This window comes from Dreissena polymorpha, chromosome 1 (assembly GCF_020536995.1).
Source record: "Dreissena polymorpha isolate Duluth1 chromosome 1, UMN_Dpol_1.0, whole genome shotgun sequence".
NCBI lineage: Eukaryota > Metazoa > Mollusca > Bivalvia > Myida > Dreissenidae > Dreissena > Dreissena polymorpha.
In genome coordinates this window covers 1594399-1614579 of record NC_068355.1, presented here as the reverse complement: position 1 = coordinate 1614579, position 20181 = coordinate 1594399, and the positions used below count along the sequence as shown (strand labels likewise).

At 33.8% G+C, this 20181-nt stretch overlaps 1 protein-coding gene and 1 long non-coding RNA gene across 13 annotated transcripts in view; one reads left to right on the top strand and one right to left on the bottom strand.

The window, feature by feature from the left end:
* Window positions 1-10968, bottom strand: part of LOC127868354 (GTPase IMAP family member 8-like) — an 86659-nt gene extending 75691 nt beyond the window's left edge. For 11 of the 12 annotated variants that reach the window (XM_052410061.1, XM_052410070.1, XM_052410113.1 and 8 more), the window contains exons 1-2: window positions 9137-9452; window positions 5506-5597 (exon numbers count right to left, since the gene is read on the bottom strand). In XM_052410061.1, the coding sequence (XP_052266021.1) occupies window positions 5506-5597; window positions 9137-9270 (226 nt within the window). In that variant the 5' untranslated portion in view covers window positions 9271-9452. Of the gene's footprint in view, window positions 1-5505; window positions 5598-9136; window positions 9453-10825 lie in introns of those variants that run through there. The other variant, XM_052410096.1, reaches the window with a different exon arrangement.
* Window positions 10969-18311: 7343 nt separating this feature from the next.
* On the top strand, window positions 18312-18925 carry LOC127868660 (uncharacterized). Its single transcript, XR_008044218.1, has 2 exons — window positions 18312-18423; window positions 18628-18925. It is a non-coding gene; the product is annotated as an uncharacterized LOC127868660 (long non-coding RNA).
* Window positions 18926-20181: the final 1256 nt, after the last annotated feature.

The window sequence follows — 20181 nt, the reverse complement described above, 5'->3', positions numbered from 1 at the left end:
GCTAATTGCTAGCCAAGGAGGCATTTCTATGGAATAAAAGCCAAGTGCAATGGTACTACTTTCTTTTGTATCAGACCACCTGAGGTTTAAATATGCAAATATAATCTGTCAAACAGCGTTTTGTATATAAAACAAATCGAATGTAAACGCAAACAGTTTGATTTTTCACAAATATTGTTCGTTTTCTTCTTAACAACATAGTTCGTTCATATTGCATCAATCTAAATTTAAATTAATTTTATAGTTTATGGAATAGGAACAGTGCACATTGCGAACACTATTTACACATGCTCTAGGGGAATATCCCTGTTCCGATTGGACTGAAAATAGAAGCACACACTACATGTCATTTTACGACATAATGCTCATGACGTGTACTATTTTTCTTTATGACGTCATGCACAAGATGCATCTATGTTTTTTTAGGAGAATGGAAAAAACGTTTGTGTTTAAGAAATGTTTATGTTATCACGTACTTTTATTAGCTCACCTGAGCACAACGTGCTTATGGTGAGCTATTGTGATCCCCATTTGTCCGTCGTTCGTCTTGCGTCGTACGTCCGTCGTCAACATTTGCCTTGTGAACACTCTAGAGGCCACATTTATTGTCCGATCTTCATGAAACTTGGTCAGAACATTTGTCCCAATGATACCTGGACCGAGTTTGAAACTGGGTCATGCTGGGTCAAATACTAGGTCACTAGGTCAAAAAAAGAAAAACTTTGTGAACACTGTAGAAGTCACATTTGATGCCCAATCTTCATGTAACTTTGTCAAAATGTTTGTCTTAATGATATGTTGGTTGGGTTCAAAAATGGTTTCGGTCCATTGAAAAACATGGCCGCCAGGGGGCGGGGCAGTATTTCTTATATGGCTATAGAGAAACATTGTGAACACTCTAGAAGTCACAATTTTTGCCCAATCATCATGAAACTCGGTCAAAACATTGGTTTCGTTGATATCTCGGACGAGTTTGAAAATGGTCCAGATCGGTGAAAAAACATGTCTGCCAGGGGGCGGGGCAGTTTTCTCAATATGAATATGGTAAAAACATGTGAACACTCTAGAAGTCACATGTTTTGGTCAAATCTTCATGAAATTTGGTCAGACCATTTGTTTCCTGGATACGTCGGTTGAGCTCGAAAAATGGTTCGAATCGGTTAAAAAAACATGGCCGCCAGGGGGGTTGTCTTTTTCGTTATATTTATGTAGTAAAGAAGCTTGTGAACACTCTAGAAGTCACATTTTTTGCCTAATCATCATGAAATATGGTCAAAACATTGGTTATGTGGATATCTCGGACGAGTTCGAAAATGGTCGTGATCAGTTGAAAAACATGGCCGCCAGGGGATGGGGCAGTTTAGTCTATATGTATATAGTGAAAAAAATGTGAAAAGTCTAGACGACATATTTTTCGCCCAATCTTTATGAAATTTGGTCAGAACATGTGTTTCCTGGATACAACGGTTGAGTTCGAAAATGGTTTGGATCGTTAAATAAAACATAGCTTCCAGGAGGGGGGGTCTTTTTCCTTATATCTATATAGTAAAAAGGCTTGTGAACACTCTATAAGTCACATATTTTGTCCAATCATCATGAAACTTGGTCAAAACATTGGTTTTATGGATATCTTGGTTTAGTTTGAAAAAGTCGAGATCAGTGAAAAAACATGGCCGCCAGGGGGTGGGGCAGTTTCCTCTATATGTATATAATAAAACATATGAACAGTCTAGAAGACACATTTTTTGCCCAATCATCATGACATTTGGTCAGAAGATTTTTTCCTGGATACGACGGTTGAGTTCAAATACAACGTTTGAGTTCAAAAATGGTTTTGATCCATCTAGTCACATGATCGCCAGGGGTGGGGGTCATTTTCTTTAAACTTATATACTAAAAAAGCTTGTGAACACTCTCAAAGTAACATTTTGTTGGCCAATCATCATGAAAATTGGTCAAAACATTGGTTTTATTGATATGTTGGATGAGTTTGAAAATGGTCGTGATCAGTGGAAAAACATGGCCGCCAGGTAATGTGGCAGTTTTTTCTATATGTATGTAAGAAGCATTTTTCTTAAAAATATATATATTTAAAAAATCTGGATATTAAAACATGGCCGCAAGGGTGGGTGGGGTAATTTTCTTTATAGGCCTATTGTGAATACTTTGGAACACCTTATTTTTAAAGTCAGTCTTCTCATACCAATAATTTGAAATATTTGCTGAAGAGTGCTAGGGTGGGTGGGGTAATTTTCTATATAGGCCTATTGTGAATACTTTGGAACACCTTATTTTTAAAGTCAGTCTTCTAATACCAATAATTTGAAATATTTGCTGAAGAGTTTTAAACTTTGTTTCTTTTCATCTTAGTCTCTCAGGTGAGCGACCCAGGGCCCGTTGGGGCCTCTTGTTCACAGTTTATTCTCACTTGTGAATTTTGTTTGTTAAAAACTTTGTCACTAAAATCAAAAAGATCGAAGAGTAACGGCTCATATCAGGGATGTTGTTGTTTGTTTTTTTTGTCTGAAAGTTTTTGAATGCACTTTATGTACACAAGTTAAAATTAGGACAAACGGAATGTGCAACCGTCTTTGGAGATCCAACTCTGACCCTGTAAAATATCCAACGAACGCTGGAATTTGTGAAATGAAGCTTGAGGATGCAGATGTGTCACTTCATTTATAAATCACATTTTAAGCACAAAACACGAGCGCTTCAGATATTAATTACAATGATTATCTTTCAAAAGACAAAAATTGCTAGCAAAAGATTACAAAATAGACAATTTAATACAATTGGACAAAGTTAAATATAAAAAAACTAGACATTGCTCCACATGCATCGCGTGTATTTTTGTCCATCGTAAATCAAGCATTTAATAAACTATATTGCATATACTGTATATAGAGTTCATACGATTTATAATGGTACATCTCGCAATGTTTTCACGTATATATATATATATATATATATCACAACTCGATGCTATTTCTCAAGTTCTTGTTCTCACCATGCAAATAATTCCTTTACCTATGATTAATGTTTTAATATCTTTAAAGCAATACAGTGTTTTCATCATAAGGCACTAATCGATAGCCCATTCTGTCTTCACCCCTGGAAACCCGATCTGATGTGAAAAGTTCGACCTGCTTGGACAAGTTTCCGATAAATTCGGCTGAATTTCGGTAGATTACGTAGATCCAGTTCTATAATTGTTTAAAGGCATTTTTGAATTAAAATATCTTTTGGTATATGCAAAGAATGTATTATCATGTATGTAAGAAAAATTATGGTTATTATTATTCATGATTTATTTAAATATGACAGTTCCTATTTTGCTTAGTTAGGTATTTTTGCACATGCGAAAATTCCCGGCTATTCATTCGGGCCAATTGGTGGGAAATTTCTTTAAAATTGAATTGGCTGTTGATTTAAGTCAACTCAGGTGTCAAGCTGGGTTAAACAACTACACAAAAAATATGTACATACATCTTTATTTTGTCTGTAATACATAAAATCATGTAAAGATGTCAAGTGTAGATCAATGAAATAAGGGTGCGTGCAACTCGAAAAACTCATCATTTAATTTTCTTTTGCTTTTTCACATGAACTCGGTTCAAGACCTAAAAATAATCTTATGAACAATATACTTTTGAATTACAAATACATGTATTCAATACTCTAACAAGTCTCGCTAAAACAAGAAATTGTGAATTCTAAATCTCCGGCCGTCTGGCATGTACTGGCCAAAGTAATACAAAAAGTGAATAGCTATTTACCCATATGTAGGTAATATACATGGTAAACTGTGTAAATTAAACAGGGAATTTTCAGCCAATAAGCATTAGGTGTAATTAATAAATGACATGCACGCATAGGGGATTAACGAGTATAGGGCAAATCTAATTTACAAATTGACCTTGAGCCACACCATGAAATTCGCTTCATTGTAAATACAAGATTGTATCAATGTAACGAAGATAATATTAGTTTGTTACAAATATAAATAGTTTTATCTCAGCATAAGAAGCCTTTGTGTTATAATTGTTCAATTCTGGGGCATGTCCGTTTTTAATATTTTACATTGTGAACATTCTAAAGGCCATATTATTGGCGCATCTTCTTGAAAATATATTGGTCGTAACAATTTATATGCAATTGTATCTAAATGATTTATCTGGCTAAGTTCTGTACTCAGTCATAAGGGGTAAAAACTTGGCAAGTATTACACCAAATACCGGTGTAAAACTGTAGATGTTAGATTGTTTGCACAATCATCATGAAATTTGACAACGAGATTTTTTTGTTGTACTAAAATCTATGTCCATTTTGAAAATGGGGGCCAATTCTGTTTAATACATTACTGACAGAGGGCGGTGCGTTTTTTATTGTGTGACTTTACTAAAACGTTGTGAACAAGCAAGATATCACTTTTTATACAAACAACTTGCACGTTGTTTTCAATTTTTGTTTTTATATTACCATTTATATCTTGTGAGAATTCAACCAGGGGTGGATAAAATACCCGATAAAATACCTTGGGGTTAAAATGCCATGAGGTGATACAGCTTTCCCGGTATGACATGACATTGGTTAATGTTTTTTCAAAATGCTTAACCAACCATAAGCCTTCTTCAGTGCACAAGGGGTGAAAAACGTTTGTTCAGAAGTCAATTTTGATATACACAAACATTTCTAAAGCAGATCTGATTTTTGCTGTGTTTCAGGTGGGTACACAAGGGCATTTTGCACTTTTGTTTCAATTGTTACAGTCAAAAAATGAAATTACTGAATACCTTTACAAGCATTTGTTGTCATAAAAATTGTTGTTGTTCCTTATTATTTAAATGCATGTCATTATGATTGTTTTAATTAGAAGCATTTATTGAATTGATATAATATCAACACTTTATTCCAATCTTCAATAATTTGGTACTGACCAAAAATTAAATTTTCGTAAATATCAAGGACCTATTAAATGAACAAAAACTGTTAACCTTCCAATTTTCCCAACGGACTGTTTTTAATTCATCTATTAGAAACGATGTATTTTAACACTGTTTGTGATCTAGTTTAAAGTTTGTTACGATTTTCCATTTAAGATAAGGCCGAGTATATCCTTTGCAAACACCTTGCGTGTCTTTTTTAATGAAAGTGATAGTGAGCCATTCTTTGCACTTTTAGGATGCACACCTAAAGTTACTTTAATTTTAAGTTTTGCTTGCAATCCACTTTATACTGTAGAAGCCAAGTGTTGAAATTCTGTGCAGGTATTTTGGGGAAAAATATAATCTGCAAATATCTGGCAAATCATTGCTACCAATACAAATTCCTTGTTTGTATTCTGCAAATATATGGCAACAGGAAAAATGTGTGGGGATGGAATATGAATCAAGCATGCATTAAAATAAGAAATGCCAAGTTTTATGTGAACAAACCAACAAATATCAAAGTTTGATAACTAATTCTGATTTCAAATATGTAATACAGTTTTTCTTCACTTACCGGTACCGTTTCCGAAACTGGTGCCTTTGCCACACTTTGGGCAGAAATTGGCGTCATCATCAATGTTTACCCCACAATGTTTACAAAACATTCTGAAAGAAGATCATTTATATTACTTAGTTAACGTAAAAACATATCTTTAAAAAAAAGATATCCAACTCATATCCGGACTTCGAAATAAAGCTTAAAAAGTTCCTTTATAAATAAGTAAATTAAAAACAAAGGTTTAAGTATTGTGGTGTCCTTTTGTTACTTAAAAGTTGCATATCCACTGCATGACATGTTTGTCATGGAGTGCACGTAAATAAAACCCCATTATAGTGTTCGAAGATACAAATGTTACAAAGTTTGATCACATCATATGTGTCTCCACGCTTTTTTTCTTGTCATGAAACATTTTATGCTTGATTAAGACGCAGTTTTCTTTCAACGCATTCAAATAACACTCTTGCATCCGCGTCATGCGAAAAATGGTCTTATGGCATATGCTGCCAGCGTAGCTCAAGTTGTATCCCCCTAAGTATGCATATCCTGCGAATGCGCAGCCTTGACTGGAGGTTCCTAGGCAGCATATGCATTAGCCCATTTTCGCATGACGCGGATCTTTAAAAATCTGATTGCATGTTGTAAATGTAAATTCAATACTAATTGTAGGTGTATTATGACATAAACAACAATTTAGTTAGCATAAAAAAGTATTTAATGTAATGTCCTAAGTGGTAATGAAAAGGTAAAAGTGCAGAAGGACTTTTATGACATGTAGAAAAGAACAAACACAATATAGTTGATTAAAATGGCATTTAATATATCAAAGTACTGACAGTACTGGTGTGACGATGCTTTTGACGATGATGGATATAAAAGCATCAATTTAAGTTTATCTACATCACCACAATTGTGTATGTGGGTACGGAAAACAAAATGGGTACGAAAAAATCATGCCAAACAAAATGTGGGTACGAAAAAAAAATAGGTACGAAAAGAAACTTTGGTACGAAAAAATTGGGTACGAACAATTTTAGGTACGAACAAAAATTTTGGGGTACGGGGAAGTAGTACCCGTGGGGAACTTGACCCATTCAGCGAAATTGGGAGGCGGGTTACATTCTTGATCAAACCTAAAAATAACTACATTTGGGGTTTTCCCAGCGTCACAGCGTTTAAAGTGCCACCTGGCAGTTTCGTGTCTGGTTCCTGTCCCGAACCTCTCGATAAATTTGAAAGATAACGGGAACCAAGCTGCCTTAACCTTTATCAATCATAATCATCGAGGTATGCCGATTGAGAAAATTTAGCTAACACAATCGGACTGGTTCGGTCTTTTACATAGGTTGCCATTGTGAAGAATTTGTTCATGTAATGATAACTTAAGCAGCATCGTCAAAAATGGCGTAAAGAGTATCAATATCAAACCAATTGTTTTTACTGAATGAATTAAGGCGTGGTTAAAACGTCACGCCCCAAAGGGGATTTTTTTGTAGATTTCAGAATAGGACATCATCAACAAAATTATCTTATTGAAGTGGTATGTTTTTTTCTATTCATTTTAATGCGGATAAAAATCTGAAAACTTACTAGAGTTCTTTGTCCTTTTAAATTCGAAATCAACTGACAATCAAGATAAGCCTGTATCACAAGACATGCTATTATAAGCACTCAAATTGCTTTGCTTTGAAATTTATCAAATCACTTAAAGACCAACCTCCAAAGTATCAAATTCGTTAACGATTTTATGACCATTTTTATCAGGGATGACAAAACTATTCGAATAGTCGATTGAATGGTCAGTATTCGAATAACAGAATTGATATTCGCATATTCGCAATTTTTTTTCAAACGTAATTGCCTTAATATGTAATGACCTGCGAGCCGCTTACTAACTGTCACCCAAAATCACTTGGGATTTACATGTTTGATGTGACGTTCTTCGTGTCAAACTGATTACGCGGCCCGTATCAGCGTTGATCGCGCAATGCAATATACACACTTTAGGTAATGACACACATAATGCTTCCCTTAGCTCATTCTTATCATCAGAATCCTTACCTTTACTTAAAAATACAAGCAAATTTATACGCTTTATATTCAGTAAATTTAAACGCTAACAAAGATTCAATACAAGTACACATTTGTTTATAAATACAAATGCCACCAGACCACCAAATTATAGTATATGTTCTACTACAGTGCACTAATTGATTGTTAGTTTTTGTTAAGTCTCGATCTAATGCGTTATTATGTACTTGGAAATGAATTTCATTTCAAAACCTGTATAGCCATCCTTTTTATTATTAATTAGGGCACATTATTGTCTAAATAGTCTCCCTTTAATGATAATAACTACATTACTGCTTCTTCAAAGAGTCTACTTTTTTCTTACATCCGTTTACTACTGTATAATCTGTGGTTACCTACTTGAAATTGAATAAATTCAATTTACATGCCACATTCTCAGTCTTATGTACATGTATGCTTTACCGTTATAAACATTAATTGTTAAGCATGAGGAACATTTATGCTTATAAGTTATATTTAATTACTTGTTAATACTTAATATGTGTATCAGTGTGAGAAATGTACATAAATTTGCTATATTCTTAATTTCATTCGCTAGTTGATGATTGTATTATATTAATTCGGTTGGGTTTTTCTAATAATGTTATATATCATGAGGAACATTTATGCTTATAAGTTATATTTAATTACTTGTTAATACTTAATATGTGTATCAGTGTGAGAAATGTACATAAATTTGCTATATTCTTAATTTCATTCGCTAATTGATGATTGTATTATATTAATTTGGTTGTGTTTTTCTAATAATGTTATATATCATGACTATGTGTACTTTTGCATCATTTTGATATGTTAAAAATTTGTACATATATTTATTTGCTTTTCATGATCATGGCTTCTTAAACAAATACTTCCTCGGAAAACCGGCCAAAAATTTATAGAATAAATTGCAATAATAATAATCAGTTTATAACTTATTACACTTTCCTTTTGCTAGTGATTTTTATAATTCTGTACCATTTCTATCTACAAATTTGTGTTTTGTTTTAAATAGCCGACTTATACCACCAGTATAATAGAAAGTTGACTGTAGTTACCTACTTGAAATTAAATAAATTCCATAAATTCAATTTACATGACACATTTTCAGTCCTATGTACATCTATACTTTACCGTTAAAAACATTAAATGTTAAGCATGAGGAACGTTTATGATTATTTAATTACTTGTTAATACTTAAAATGTGTATCAATGTGAGAAATGTACATAAATTTGTTATATTCTTTATTTCACTCGCTAACTGATAATTTATATATCATGACTACGTCTACTTTTGCATCATTCTAATATGTTAAAAATCTGTACATATATTTATTTGCTTTTCATGACCCTGGCTTCTTAAACAAATACTTTCTCGGAAAACAAGCTAAAAAAAAAAAAAAAAAAAAAAATCATAGAATATATTGCAATAATAATAATATCAGTTTATAACTTATAACAATTCATTTTGCTAGTGATTTTCATATTTGTGTACCGTCTCGATTCACGAATTATCGTTTTGTTTTAAATAAGCCGACTCATACCACCATTATAATAGTAAGTTGACAAAAATCACCTCTTGATACCGCTTAGGCCTTGCTCATTCCTTTTGCATGCAGTACACACAATTTGCTTAATCCTAACGGTAGTGTCCTTGAGAAGTACAGCTATCATGGCCTCGGGTTGCTCCGACATTATCCATTCGCCCATTGGCAAATTTCATTGTGCGGATGCAGTCGAGCGAATAAATCACGAAAAAACATGTCTGCAACTATCCCGAATATAGAAATTAAAGCTACCAACTGCAAGTTGCATTATCGCCTTAAACGCACTGCTTTAACCTGCACTTTTTAAATAAACATTTTACTTTCCTGAAAACTGCTATCGGTAACAGCGCGTGCAAGTTAAGTGACGTGTGAACAAGACAACCCCGCATAATTAAGGTTAAAGATCACTAATAATATTAGAATCCTCGACAAATTAGGCTACACAATTACGAACCGTTATTTCATTCTCATGCATTGCTCACTATGTATGATAATTTGGTGTTTTTTGTAATTGATTAACTTTTCCCACATTCTCGTAGTCAATATCTTTATATATGCTCATTCTGAATACCCCCACCCTCGCTGGATAATATGTGCTGTTGTTGCTAAATTATCGGAAGTCAAAATATTGTTATAAAAATTGTACTTTGTTATATTGCCCTTATTGTATATGTTATATACTTGGGTGAAAATAAAAGTTCTGTTCTGTTCTGTTCTGTTCTAAAAAGTCCCCGAACTGTTGTTTGTTATTGGGGTGCCAATTAACGGCTTCAATTGACTGGAGAATATAATAATTACGATTCTGTGATCACAGTATGGACAGTCATTAAAATGTGTGAATTACTCAAATTGCACAATGCAATATACACACTCTAATAAACGGCACAAACTGTTGTTTGTCAATAAGGTGCCAATTAAGAGCTTCAATTGACTGGCGAATAATAATTTAGTTTTTGTGGTCACAGTTTGAACAGACATTAAAATATGTGAATTACTCAAATTTAACAAATGATATAAATTCAAAAAGAAAATTTTTGGTACAAAACTAATCTTCAGAACAATTATTTTATAAATTTTATATTTTACAGAAGCATTTATTGTATCTGTAGCCATCTTACTCTGTATTTAAATTTAAAGATTCATATTGCAATAAAAATGGTAAAGCAAATTACCTGGGGCATATGTTAGCACAATTGTCTTGATCTCATTGATTTCACTGATGATATTTTCACATTATTTTGCTAGCACCATTCTTTGTAAAATATATCTTTAAACACTTCCTATCGAATTCTGTATTTTTCTCTTACACCACCAATCATTTGTAAAATAGTGTGGTTATATCTTTTGAAACCATATCAAATTATTTTATATTTTTTGAAAAATAAGTGAATAGGGTGAAAATGGTTTTGTAATTGAATCTTATATTGCTTTTTGTCATAAAGTGGGCAAAGTGACTTAGTTTAATGAAAACAATGTTTTTGTCAACTGCAGATCATCGTCGTACTTTCATCTATGGCAAGCAAAGAGTAACATAATCACTGTTTGATTTTAAAACTACTAATTTTCAATAACTGAATTTCTATAAAGATTGTGCTTTTACTTATTCAATTAAATATTATTATATATATAAACCACTTGTAGTGGTGTACATGTAGTGCATAAAATCAAGCGGAATATAGTATATGTTAAATATTTAATGGAAAATAAAAACAGCTTACATGTATGCGAGTGTCCTTGTCTAACTTCCAAGTGGTATTTTCCTGAAGTCAGAGGTGTTTATGCTCCGCTTTTTTAAATGCTATGGCATTCAAAATGTCCTTCTTTATACAGCTTAGATCCTGTGCTTTTTTCTGCCAATCAGGTTTCTTCATACAAGATAACGACGATGTAAAGTAGTCATCAACTGCTTAGCTCACCTGAGCACAACATGTCGATGATGACATTTTATTTGTGAATGTCCCTCTAATATGTTGTCACTTAAAATGGTCCTTAAGGGGATTTTTTCTAAATAAGTTTCACAAAACATGGTAAAATAATCGATGCAAATCATTTTCTATAATAAGATAATAGTTTATGCATTGTGCGATCAAAATTATGTTTTAATATGGTGGGCCTTTTTGTGTGAACTTTAGTATGGTAACATATTGACTGCATTATTATGAGTATTCTTAATATCAATAGGTTGGACAGGGTAATTTACAAATCAAGATAGTGCAGTTTGTTACTGCGTTGTGTACTGTCATTTCTGCATTATTGATACATGAGTATGAAACCCTAAACTGCTTGGTGGATTGTAACGAAATCTCATAAGAATTATCCTGAGAAAACCGTTTTTCAAAGTTGTTTAATCCTTCCAATCCGCTACATATGTAGGTCATCAGAGATAAATATGGGTTTTAAAAGTGAAGATCTTTATTTTTTAAACCGCAATGCCCAGAGGTGTAATATTTGGTATGTAACATTGTCTAGTGGTCCTCTACAACGAATGTTTAAATCATTTACCTGGGGTCAATTTTGCCACGCCAAACGGGTCACATAATTGATAAAGAATAATAGTAAAAACATAAGAGATTCTCCTCTCTGGAGCCGCAAGTATAAAGGGCTTCATATTGGTTTTTAAGATTGTCTTTTCGTCCTCTACAACGATTGTTTAAATCATGTAATGGGGCTCAATGATATATATACATGTACACTACGTTATATAATAAATATCTTTTAAAAATCTTCTCTGAAATCATGAGGCTCAGAGATGAAATGTTTTTGTGAGTAATATCATATATGGGTAATATCGATAGGTTATCCAAATCAAGCCGTGTGGTTAAAACTGGCGACGCCCCATGGGTAACCATATTTATCATAAAAACTGATATATATCTATACTTCATTACATGAAAAATAACTAAAACCATTTCATCTCTGGTTTCAAAATTTAAATATATATATAAATCGATTCTTCTTAAAAACTAGAGTTCTAATGGGATATTTGCAGTTATTGTGTGAGTAGATAGCTTACATTCAGATGTAGGGTAATAAGTTATTTAAATGTTAATAAACAAACCGAAAAATCAAATTTCTTGAGAAGGTAATTTTTCTGGTTTAATTTATACATTTCCAACTTAACAGAAACTATCTCACTACTATTCAATTCAAGTTTGACGTTTTTGGTTATTATATCAGTCATTCACAGCAAGAGTGCATCTATCATACTACTATTCAATTTAAAGTGTGACTTTTTGGGTAGTTATATCTGCCAATCACAGCAAGAGTGCATTATACTATCAAGGTGGAAGAATACTCAAGGGCGCTGTCTTGCGATAGCTCTTGTTTATCAAACCCCGTATCAGCGACTATCTAAATGTTTTCAAATAAGTGTCTTTTTGTTCAGGTTTAAGCATATTTACAAAAGCTATTTAATGTCGACTTGATAAACAAACACTTAATGATTTGGTAATTCGAAACACCTTCAAGGACTTCCATGAAATTTGCAAAAATCACCAAGATAACTGAGCGCACATGGCTTAAATGCATAATTTGTTTAATGCCAATACAATAAAACAGTTTATTACATTACGTTTGCTTTATTTTGTAAAGGAGCAAACAATCATATTTCTACAATTTATATACATATTGCTTTTTCACAATTCTCACCCACATAATATATATTTATCTTTCACCATTAGCATTTCAACAATCTTCCAATACAATATATTAAAAAGATGAAGCTTGTTAACCAGATTACATAATGAACTATAAATTGTTAACTTATTTTAAAAGAAAAAACATGGACTGAATTATATCAATTATAGTATGTTAACAGTGTAAATATTGACACTATCTTAGCAAAGTTTAAATTTAGGTTCAGGGATCAAATATTAAACAAAGTCCACAACAGATCCGGGATATTTTGGTTTGCGATATAACTTGTCAGGTCATCCATGCATATTAATGTATGCATAAGCCTAGTTTGATAATCTAAAAAAAACGTTATTTACCTAACTATAGTGGGGAACATATTGTTTTTGCCCTGTCTGTTGGTTGGTTGGTTTGTTTGCTGCAACTTTAACATTTTGCCAGAACTTTTGCAATATTGAAGATAGCAACTTCATATTTGGCATGCATGTGTATCTCATGGAGCTGCACATTTTAAGTGGTGAAAGGTCAAGGTCATCCTTCAAGGTCAAAGGTCAAATATATAGCTTCAAAGCGGCGCAGTAGGGGACATAGTGTTTCTGACAAACACATACCTTGTTGCATTTGGCTTTTTATCAATATGGTACATGATACAATAGAACTTTGATATAAAAACAACCTGTGGGATTTTTCTAAAGTGGTCTCAATAGCCATGTAGTCTTAATTCTGAGTTTTCATGAATTCGATGGACATATAGTACAAAAACGTTTTGCATGCTATATAACAGTAATCAATTTAAACATTGTACACAGATAGTATGTCAGGCTTTTTTAACACGACGTCAAGTCTGTTAACCACAGTTCTGAAGCATACAAAAATACTTTTTCTTGAAGCATGATACCGGAGAGTGGTATATTCTATGCACTGGCTGTCTTATACCATTCCCACGTGAGATAATCATGTTGTGAACCGGTGATCTGGTACACCGCTTTTCCCTATCGTTGCCTTGATTTTGTTCATAGTCGTCTATAAATTAAGCTTTACTTTTTAAAATGGCTTAAACATACAAAGGAAAAATAAGAACATTTAAAAACATATCTTAAAAAATGAGTTGATCATAACAGGCATGTTTTATTATTAGCGCAGTTTTGTCTATGGCTAATACAATTTTGTAGGTTATCAGCTGCATTAAAATCTAATAAAGTGGATACATGTCAAACTATTAAATGACATAACGGAGTGGGGCAATAAACGTTTTGGTGGGACGGAACAAAAAATAAAAATTAACACACCTGCGTCTTTCTAATGCCGAAAAAAATCGCCAAATTGTCTTTGAGATTTTCCACCTCTCGTCTTGATTAAATAAATCTTTTATTTCAAACACAACTCCATTTGTAATGATGGCATACAGGTTGGTTTTCAGATCCATCAGGAACAAAATAATATTACTCAATTATATCTGTTAAATTATTCGCCTTATTTAATCTTTAAAGTGTGTACCAAACAATAACCAAAAGTAAAGGAGTAACATCAAGACTTGATAATAATAGCTTATTGTCAATCAAGAATCATGGGTTAAAAGGAAAAACAAGAGCCCAAGATCTAACATCGGCGTTGCAATAGATGCCAAAAACTGCATTGTGTACACACCGGTCTAACTGATCTGTGTGCTAACGCGAAAAGAATTATGGGTAGCGCTTCTTTAACGAGTGAAAAGTGAAAGCGAAAGCAGGTCATGTAATCGTGCTTCTGATAATCGCTATCAGTCTTAATAGAGATTCAAAATCACAGTTAAACATAATTAAATAACATTTCTTTCGACATCATTCCGTTTTAAACACACAATAAAAAACGATTTTTCTTTCATTATTTACATTTTCATTCCTACGCAGAACTACTTTGGCGGAAGCATAATCCCCCAAACCAGGGCAATGTGATGCGTCTTAGTATAGAGGCGAAAATAACGTATTGACGTCACCATTTATGTATGCAAAAACTGCTGTTGTGAATCGTGGCTAGTTGGGTCAAAATGACTTCGTACACAAACTCGATTGAATCACAACACCTAATGAAGTAAGGTGTAAAAATTACAGGTCGTTTGGCGAGTGTCAATCTGGAGCAATTTCGTTGATCGGCACTGATTTAAGGTGTCGGAATAGCGGATTTACGGATTGGTTGGAGAAGTAAGTGTAACGATCATAGAAATATAGAAGAAAAAAATCGGGACTGAAAAATGTTGGTCCTCTTAGCGAGTTGGTCGTAGTAACGAGGTGGTTGTTAAGAAAGTTTTTACTATATATAAAATAACATTATTCTATGAGGTTATTTTGAAATTCGTATAATTATAAATATGTATCTCTTAAGATACAAGTGTAAGGTGTTTAATATTTGTTGTGTGATTTCATCTATTAATCCTCTACCAACTCTGTTCATATCTGCCCCTGAGGTCAAAATTGGTCACACCCAGGTTATTAATATACACTTGTTAAGTAAATAACTTGCAAAATCTACGACACCACGGGGGTTATAGGTTTGATACTTGGTATTTCACATTGCATGGTCATCAACCAAATTTGTTCAAAGCATGCCCCTGGATAACAATTTGCCCAGCCCTAGTATACACTAGGTTTGTTTACATTTTTTAGTGAAAATTTCAAAAATTATCTCTTAAACCGAATTGTCTAGAGTTTTTTTTATTTATTTGGCATGTAACTTTCAATAGTGATCCTCTGCAAACTTTCATGCCCTTTTGGTTTAAAACTGGCCACTGATAAGTATAGACTTGATGATTAAATATCTATAAAATTTGTTCGAGTTTGTTCAAATTATGCCCTTGAGGTGAACAATTACCAAATATATTTTTTAATTCTATAACTACCAACCGTTTTGCAGCTGTTTTAACATATTGTGTGTGACATTATATGATTGTCCTCTGCTAATTTATCAAAAGTCATGGCGCTGTGGTACAAATCGGCCCAATCCTAGCGGTTTCTCATTATTTTTATGTGATATAGTAACGACTGTAGTTAAGTATTAAGTCTGTGTCAGAGTAATAAACCTAGATTAAAAACACAGTAAGTACAGAAACATCATAAAGTCTGCACATTACAGGTAAGTTTCTACTTCTCTGACATAAGCAACTTAGGGCTTTAGGCCCTCTTGTTATTTATATGCAAAATTGCATACACTTAAAAGCACTGCTTTAAAAATGAACGTCGTCCATAAGCCCAATACATTGTGTACTCAACTCCTCGTTAGCTTCTATCCGGATTTATCTCAAACTTTTACAGGTGAGTTAAGTTCATGTATAGCTTACTTTAAATAAATAACTTAGCTGCCAGCAGTTATGGAATTATTATTACTCTATTTGTCTGATATTCCACCAATAGAATGCATTTAGCCCAAGCATGTGTATACACAAAACCTCTTTAACAAATTGGCCGATTCTTCCCGCACTTTTACTGCAGAATGACCTTCATGTGTCTATTCATGTTATACATTCATATAGATATGATTTTTAACTGTGACATTGATAGTTAATGTGCATTATGCAGAACATATACAAGAATTGCAGTAACTTCATTCGGGGAGCTGTTCCCCAATTAAGATTTTGGAATTGGTTGCACAAACTTCATATAACAAACCCCTCACACCCTGTTTCGCCTATTCAGGATGCTCACCCTTAGAAAGATGAAAAACGTTTTTTACCCGCTGAAAGATCGCCACGTGCTCAGGCTCCTGTCTGTGACAACTATATATTTAACATTTTGGGCTCATGAATCTCTTGTTGGGTAATATAAAATTATTTCAGGGGTAACGATATAGAGGAAGTTGGTTTATCTCAATCCAACCCCGAATGGTCGACACAAAGACAGCCCCAGTGTACATCACTGCCTTTAAGAACAACAAGCAAACCATGTTGTTGTACGTTCATGACTTAGATTCAGACTCAATCTAGATTTTGTGATGATAAACATTCTTAGCAAGTTTCATTATGATTGAGTCATAAATGTGGCTTTTGGAGATTTTATCTTGTGACCTATTTTTTACGCACATGGTCTAGATTTAATGATGGCTTAGATATTTGTTATGAACAAAGTTTCACCAAGATTAAGTTATAAATGTGGCCTCTAGAGTGGAAACAATGTTTTCTAAGACTTGGCCTTGTGACCTTGTTATTAGACGCACGTGATCCAAATTCAAACTGTGCTTAAATATTGTCTAGATACACATCCCAACCAAGTTTCATCAAGTTAGGATGAACAAGAAATATATGAGGGTTTTTTCAATATTCGGCATATATCACTACTTTAGAATAAAGGAAGAACATGTGTGGGTATTTTTTCAACTTATTTAATTTAAAACAAGGTGTAAGTAATGTTGTTGTTGTTTTCACTAAATAGTCAAATATCAACCGCATGAAATGTTTGTTACGAAGTGCACGTATATCAAACCACATTATATCGTATGGTTGTTCACATCATATGTGTCCTCACGTGGCTTGCTGTGAATTTATTTCTTCTTTATTGAAACATACGATTTGTTTATATTTGATTAAGGCGCAGTTGTTTTTTCCACACATTCAAGTAACACTGTTACATCCGTGTCATGCAAAAATTTGTCTTGTGGCGTATGCGACCAGCGTAGCTCAAGCGAAGCATGCGCACGTGCGCGGTCTAGTCATGTGCTACGCCTTCCGCACTTGCGTAGTACCATCATAGGCTACGCTTTCCTCTATACAATAGCATTCAAGGTTTCGTGGTATCTCCTGAGTATCCTCCTCAGTATTCATATCCTGCAAGACTGCGCAGATGCGAAGGCTGAGCTTCTGCTACCCTGGCAGCATAATGCATAAGATCAATTTTCACATGACGCAGGTCTTTCAACATCTAATTGCGTCTGGTAAATGGAACATCAAACAACAATTCTTTCCGATTTAAAATTGAAATCACGCTTTGTTATTTATAGCAAACTGGCAAATGTCAGAAGCCTATTCTGGCTAGAAGGAAACATTTTCAGACAGATTGACCGCTAACGTCACACATGTGTGGGAAGATAATCTAACGATTTCCCTTCTATCATGGACACTATACTATTTAGGCGGTTGCTTCTTTCCCTAAAATTCGTGTTATTTTATATCTTGAAAACAATAATGTGTAATCAACATAAGGCGTTTATTGGTAGTACATGCTGTCTTCCCTGACGATTTACTTAACCAGCGCTGACCCTGAACGTCTTGGGGATTTGGGGATGGAACTTACCGGTAATGCGTAATTGTAACTGGGCTAAAATGTGTGTAAGATATGTTTCGTAAGAACCCAATAGAGTAGTCTGCATTTCCTTAATATGAGCAGTGTTACATACTATACCAAAAAGACGCGGTTATACTACTTATGTTCCAGAGGATTATGCTCAAATCAACCAATCGAATGCATGGAGCATATTCATTCGGGTCTGCTGGCGTTATGTAGAGATCATCTAAGGTGAAAAGCTCGGTTAAACAGCTACACCGAAGAAAGTAGCCTCTAGAGTGGTTACGAGCTTAAAGTTTACTATTCACGAGGCCGGACAAAGGATGATCTCAATAGCTGACATTGAGCCGTTTGTGTTTAGGTGGGCTAAAAGTGTTCAATTACACCAGTTGTGTTGAAAATCAGCGAAGTAATATATGGAGGGGGGAAAGCTGGTAAATATGTGAAGTTTTATCCCACTAATAGCATCACATTTTTTCAAGAAACAAGTTAAACAATGTAATAGTTTTCTAGAACGGTCATAACATAAGTTGTTTAAATAATCATAACCAAAAACTAAAATTGCGCAAGCTGAAATGCTGGTTGTTGTATTTGTTGTATTTCAATATTTGTATTATTCTAGCGCTAACATTTTGTAGTAACCCAAGGCACAAACAAATGGGACTAACGGAAGGAAGGACAGAAAGTGGAAAAACAAGGATACATATATTTGCCAACCCCCACCCCACAAAACTAATTTGCTAGTTGGAAATAAGAACATGTTTAAAAAACAAAGATGCATATGCATATCAGTGGACAAAGTGATAATCCTATTACTTAACAAAGCAAACAAGTTTTAACAACCAAGAAATATGTCCCGTATTATCGTGTAGGCCTACGTCTCCAATAGGAGCTTAACCAAAGTTGACACAGCAATAAAATGAAGTTAAATTGCCAGTTTATGTTTATCTTTAACATCATCTTGTGCGGTACAAAGTCTTGACAAGGAGATTAGAGTTCATATTGAGTGTCCTTAACCCATAATTGGTAGCATTTTGTCAAGAGTTTAGTATCTCTTAAGCTCAACTTATTTGTCTTTGGAACCCCTCTGATAAAACTTTCCCACGACGTCAGCATACAATGATTTCTACTTTTTTAAACCTACCAGTTGAGAAACATGTGTTGATCACCAGCCTTTATTTAATCATACATGTTTTGTTTCAAAAATGTTATCGCAATCCATTTGCAAATAACAGATAAATGATGGCCCTTTTTACTCAAGCATACTTCAAAACCTAAGCCACATATTGAAACTGCTTAGGCAGATTTTATTGAAACTTGGTATGAGTGTATATATGGATAAGAAGATGATTCACGTCAAATGACAATTAAACCATCTGTCAATATCGGAGTAATGGTCCTGTTGTACTTGAAAATACCTTTTTTAGAGGTTGTTTTTGTACTGAGCTGTATCTCCAATATAATATGAGCCACATCCACAAAACTTACCACCGTTGTTTTAAATTATAAGGGCCTAAGTCCAATCAAGACTCATAGACCTAGAGGCAAAGTCAAGGTCACACATTGAGGTCAACGTTCACAAATTTGATTATGTATTCATATTTAAGCTTTTACTTCACAATGAAGAAGGAGATTCTGTAACAACTTTCTACAATCGTTCTCTTTTATCTTGCTGTGTATCACAGGCGAGAGTCAGGTTTAGATTCAATATCAAGGTCACACACTAAGATCAAATGTTACACATTTTTCGGGATGGCTGTTTAACCCATCATTTCACCTAAAATGAACTTTTACATAATGCCTTCAGACTCGCATGAATACACTTCATGTATTTCATTGGCTGTTTTGATCATTATCACCCGGAACATTGGCAACATCACCGCGTCTTTGAAGTATTGGATGTAACAATTTTTAGATTAGGGAGATGCTGACACATTTTGGCCCAGTTACCGGTAAATTCCATCCCAAAAACTTTCAGGGTAAAAGCTGGGTCAATAATTCGTCAGGGGAAGACGGAATGTTCTTTCAATAAATGCCTTATGTTGATCAAACAGTATTGCTTTGAATATTTCAAATAACACGAATTTTAACTTAAACAAACTTATCGGTTAACGCTGTTTTTGTTGTATTGTAAGACAAAACTACCGAGATAAGTATAATGTCCTTGATTGAAGTTAAATCATTGAATATCT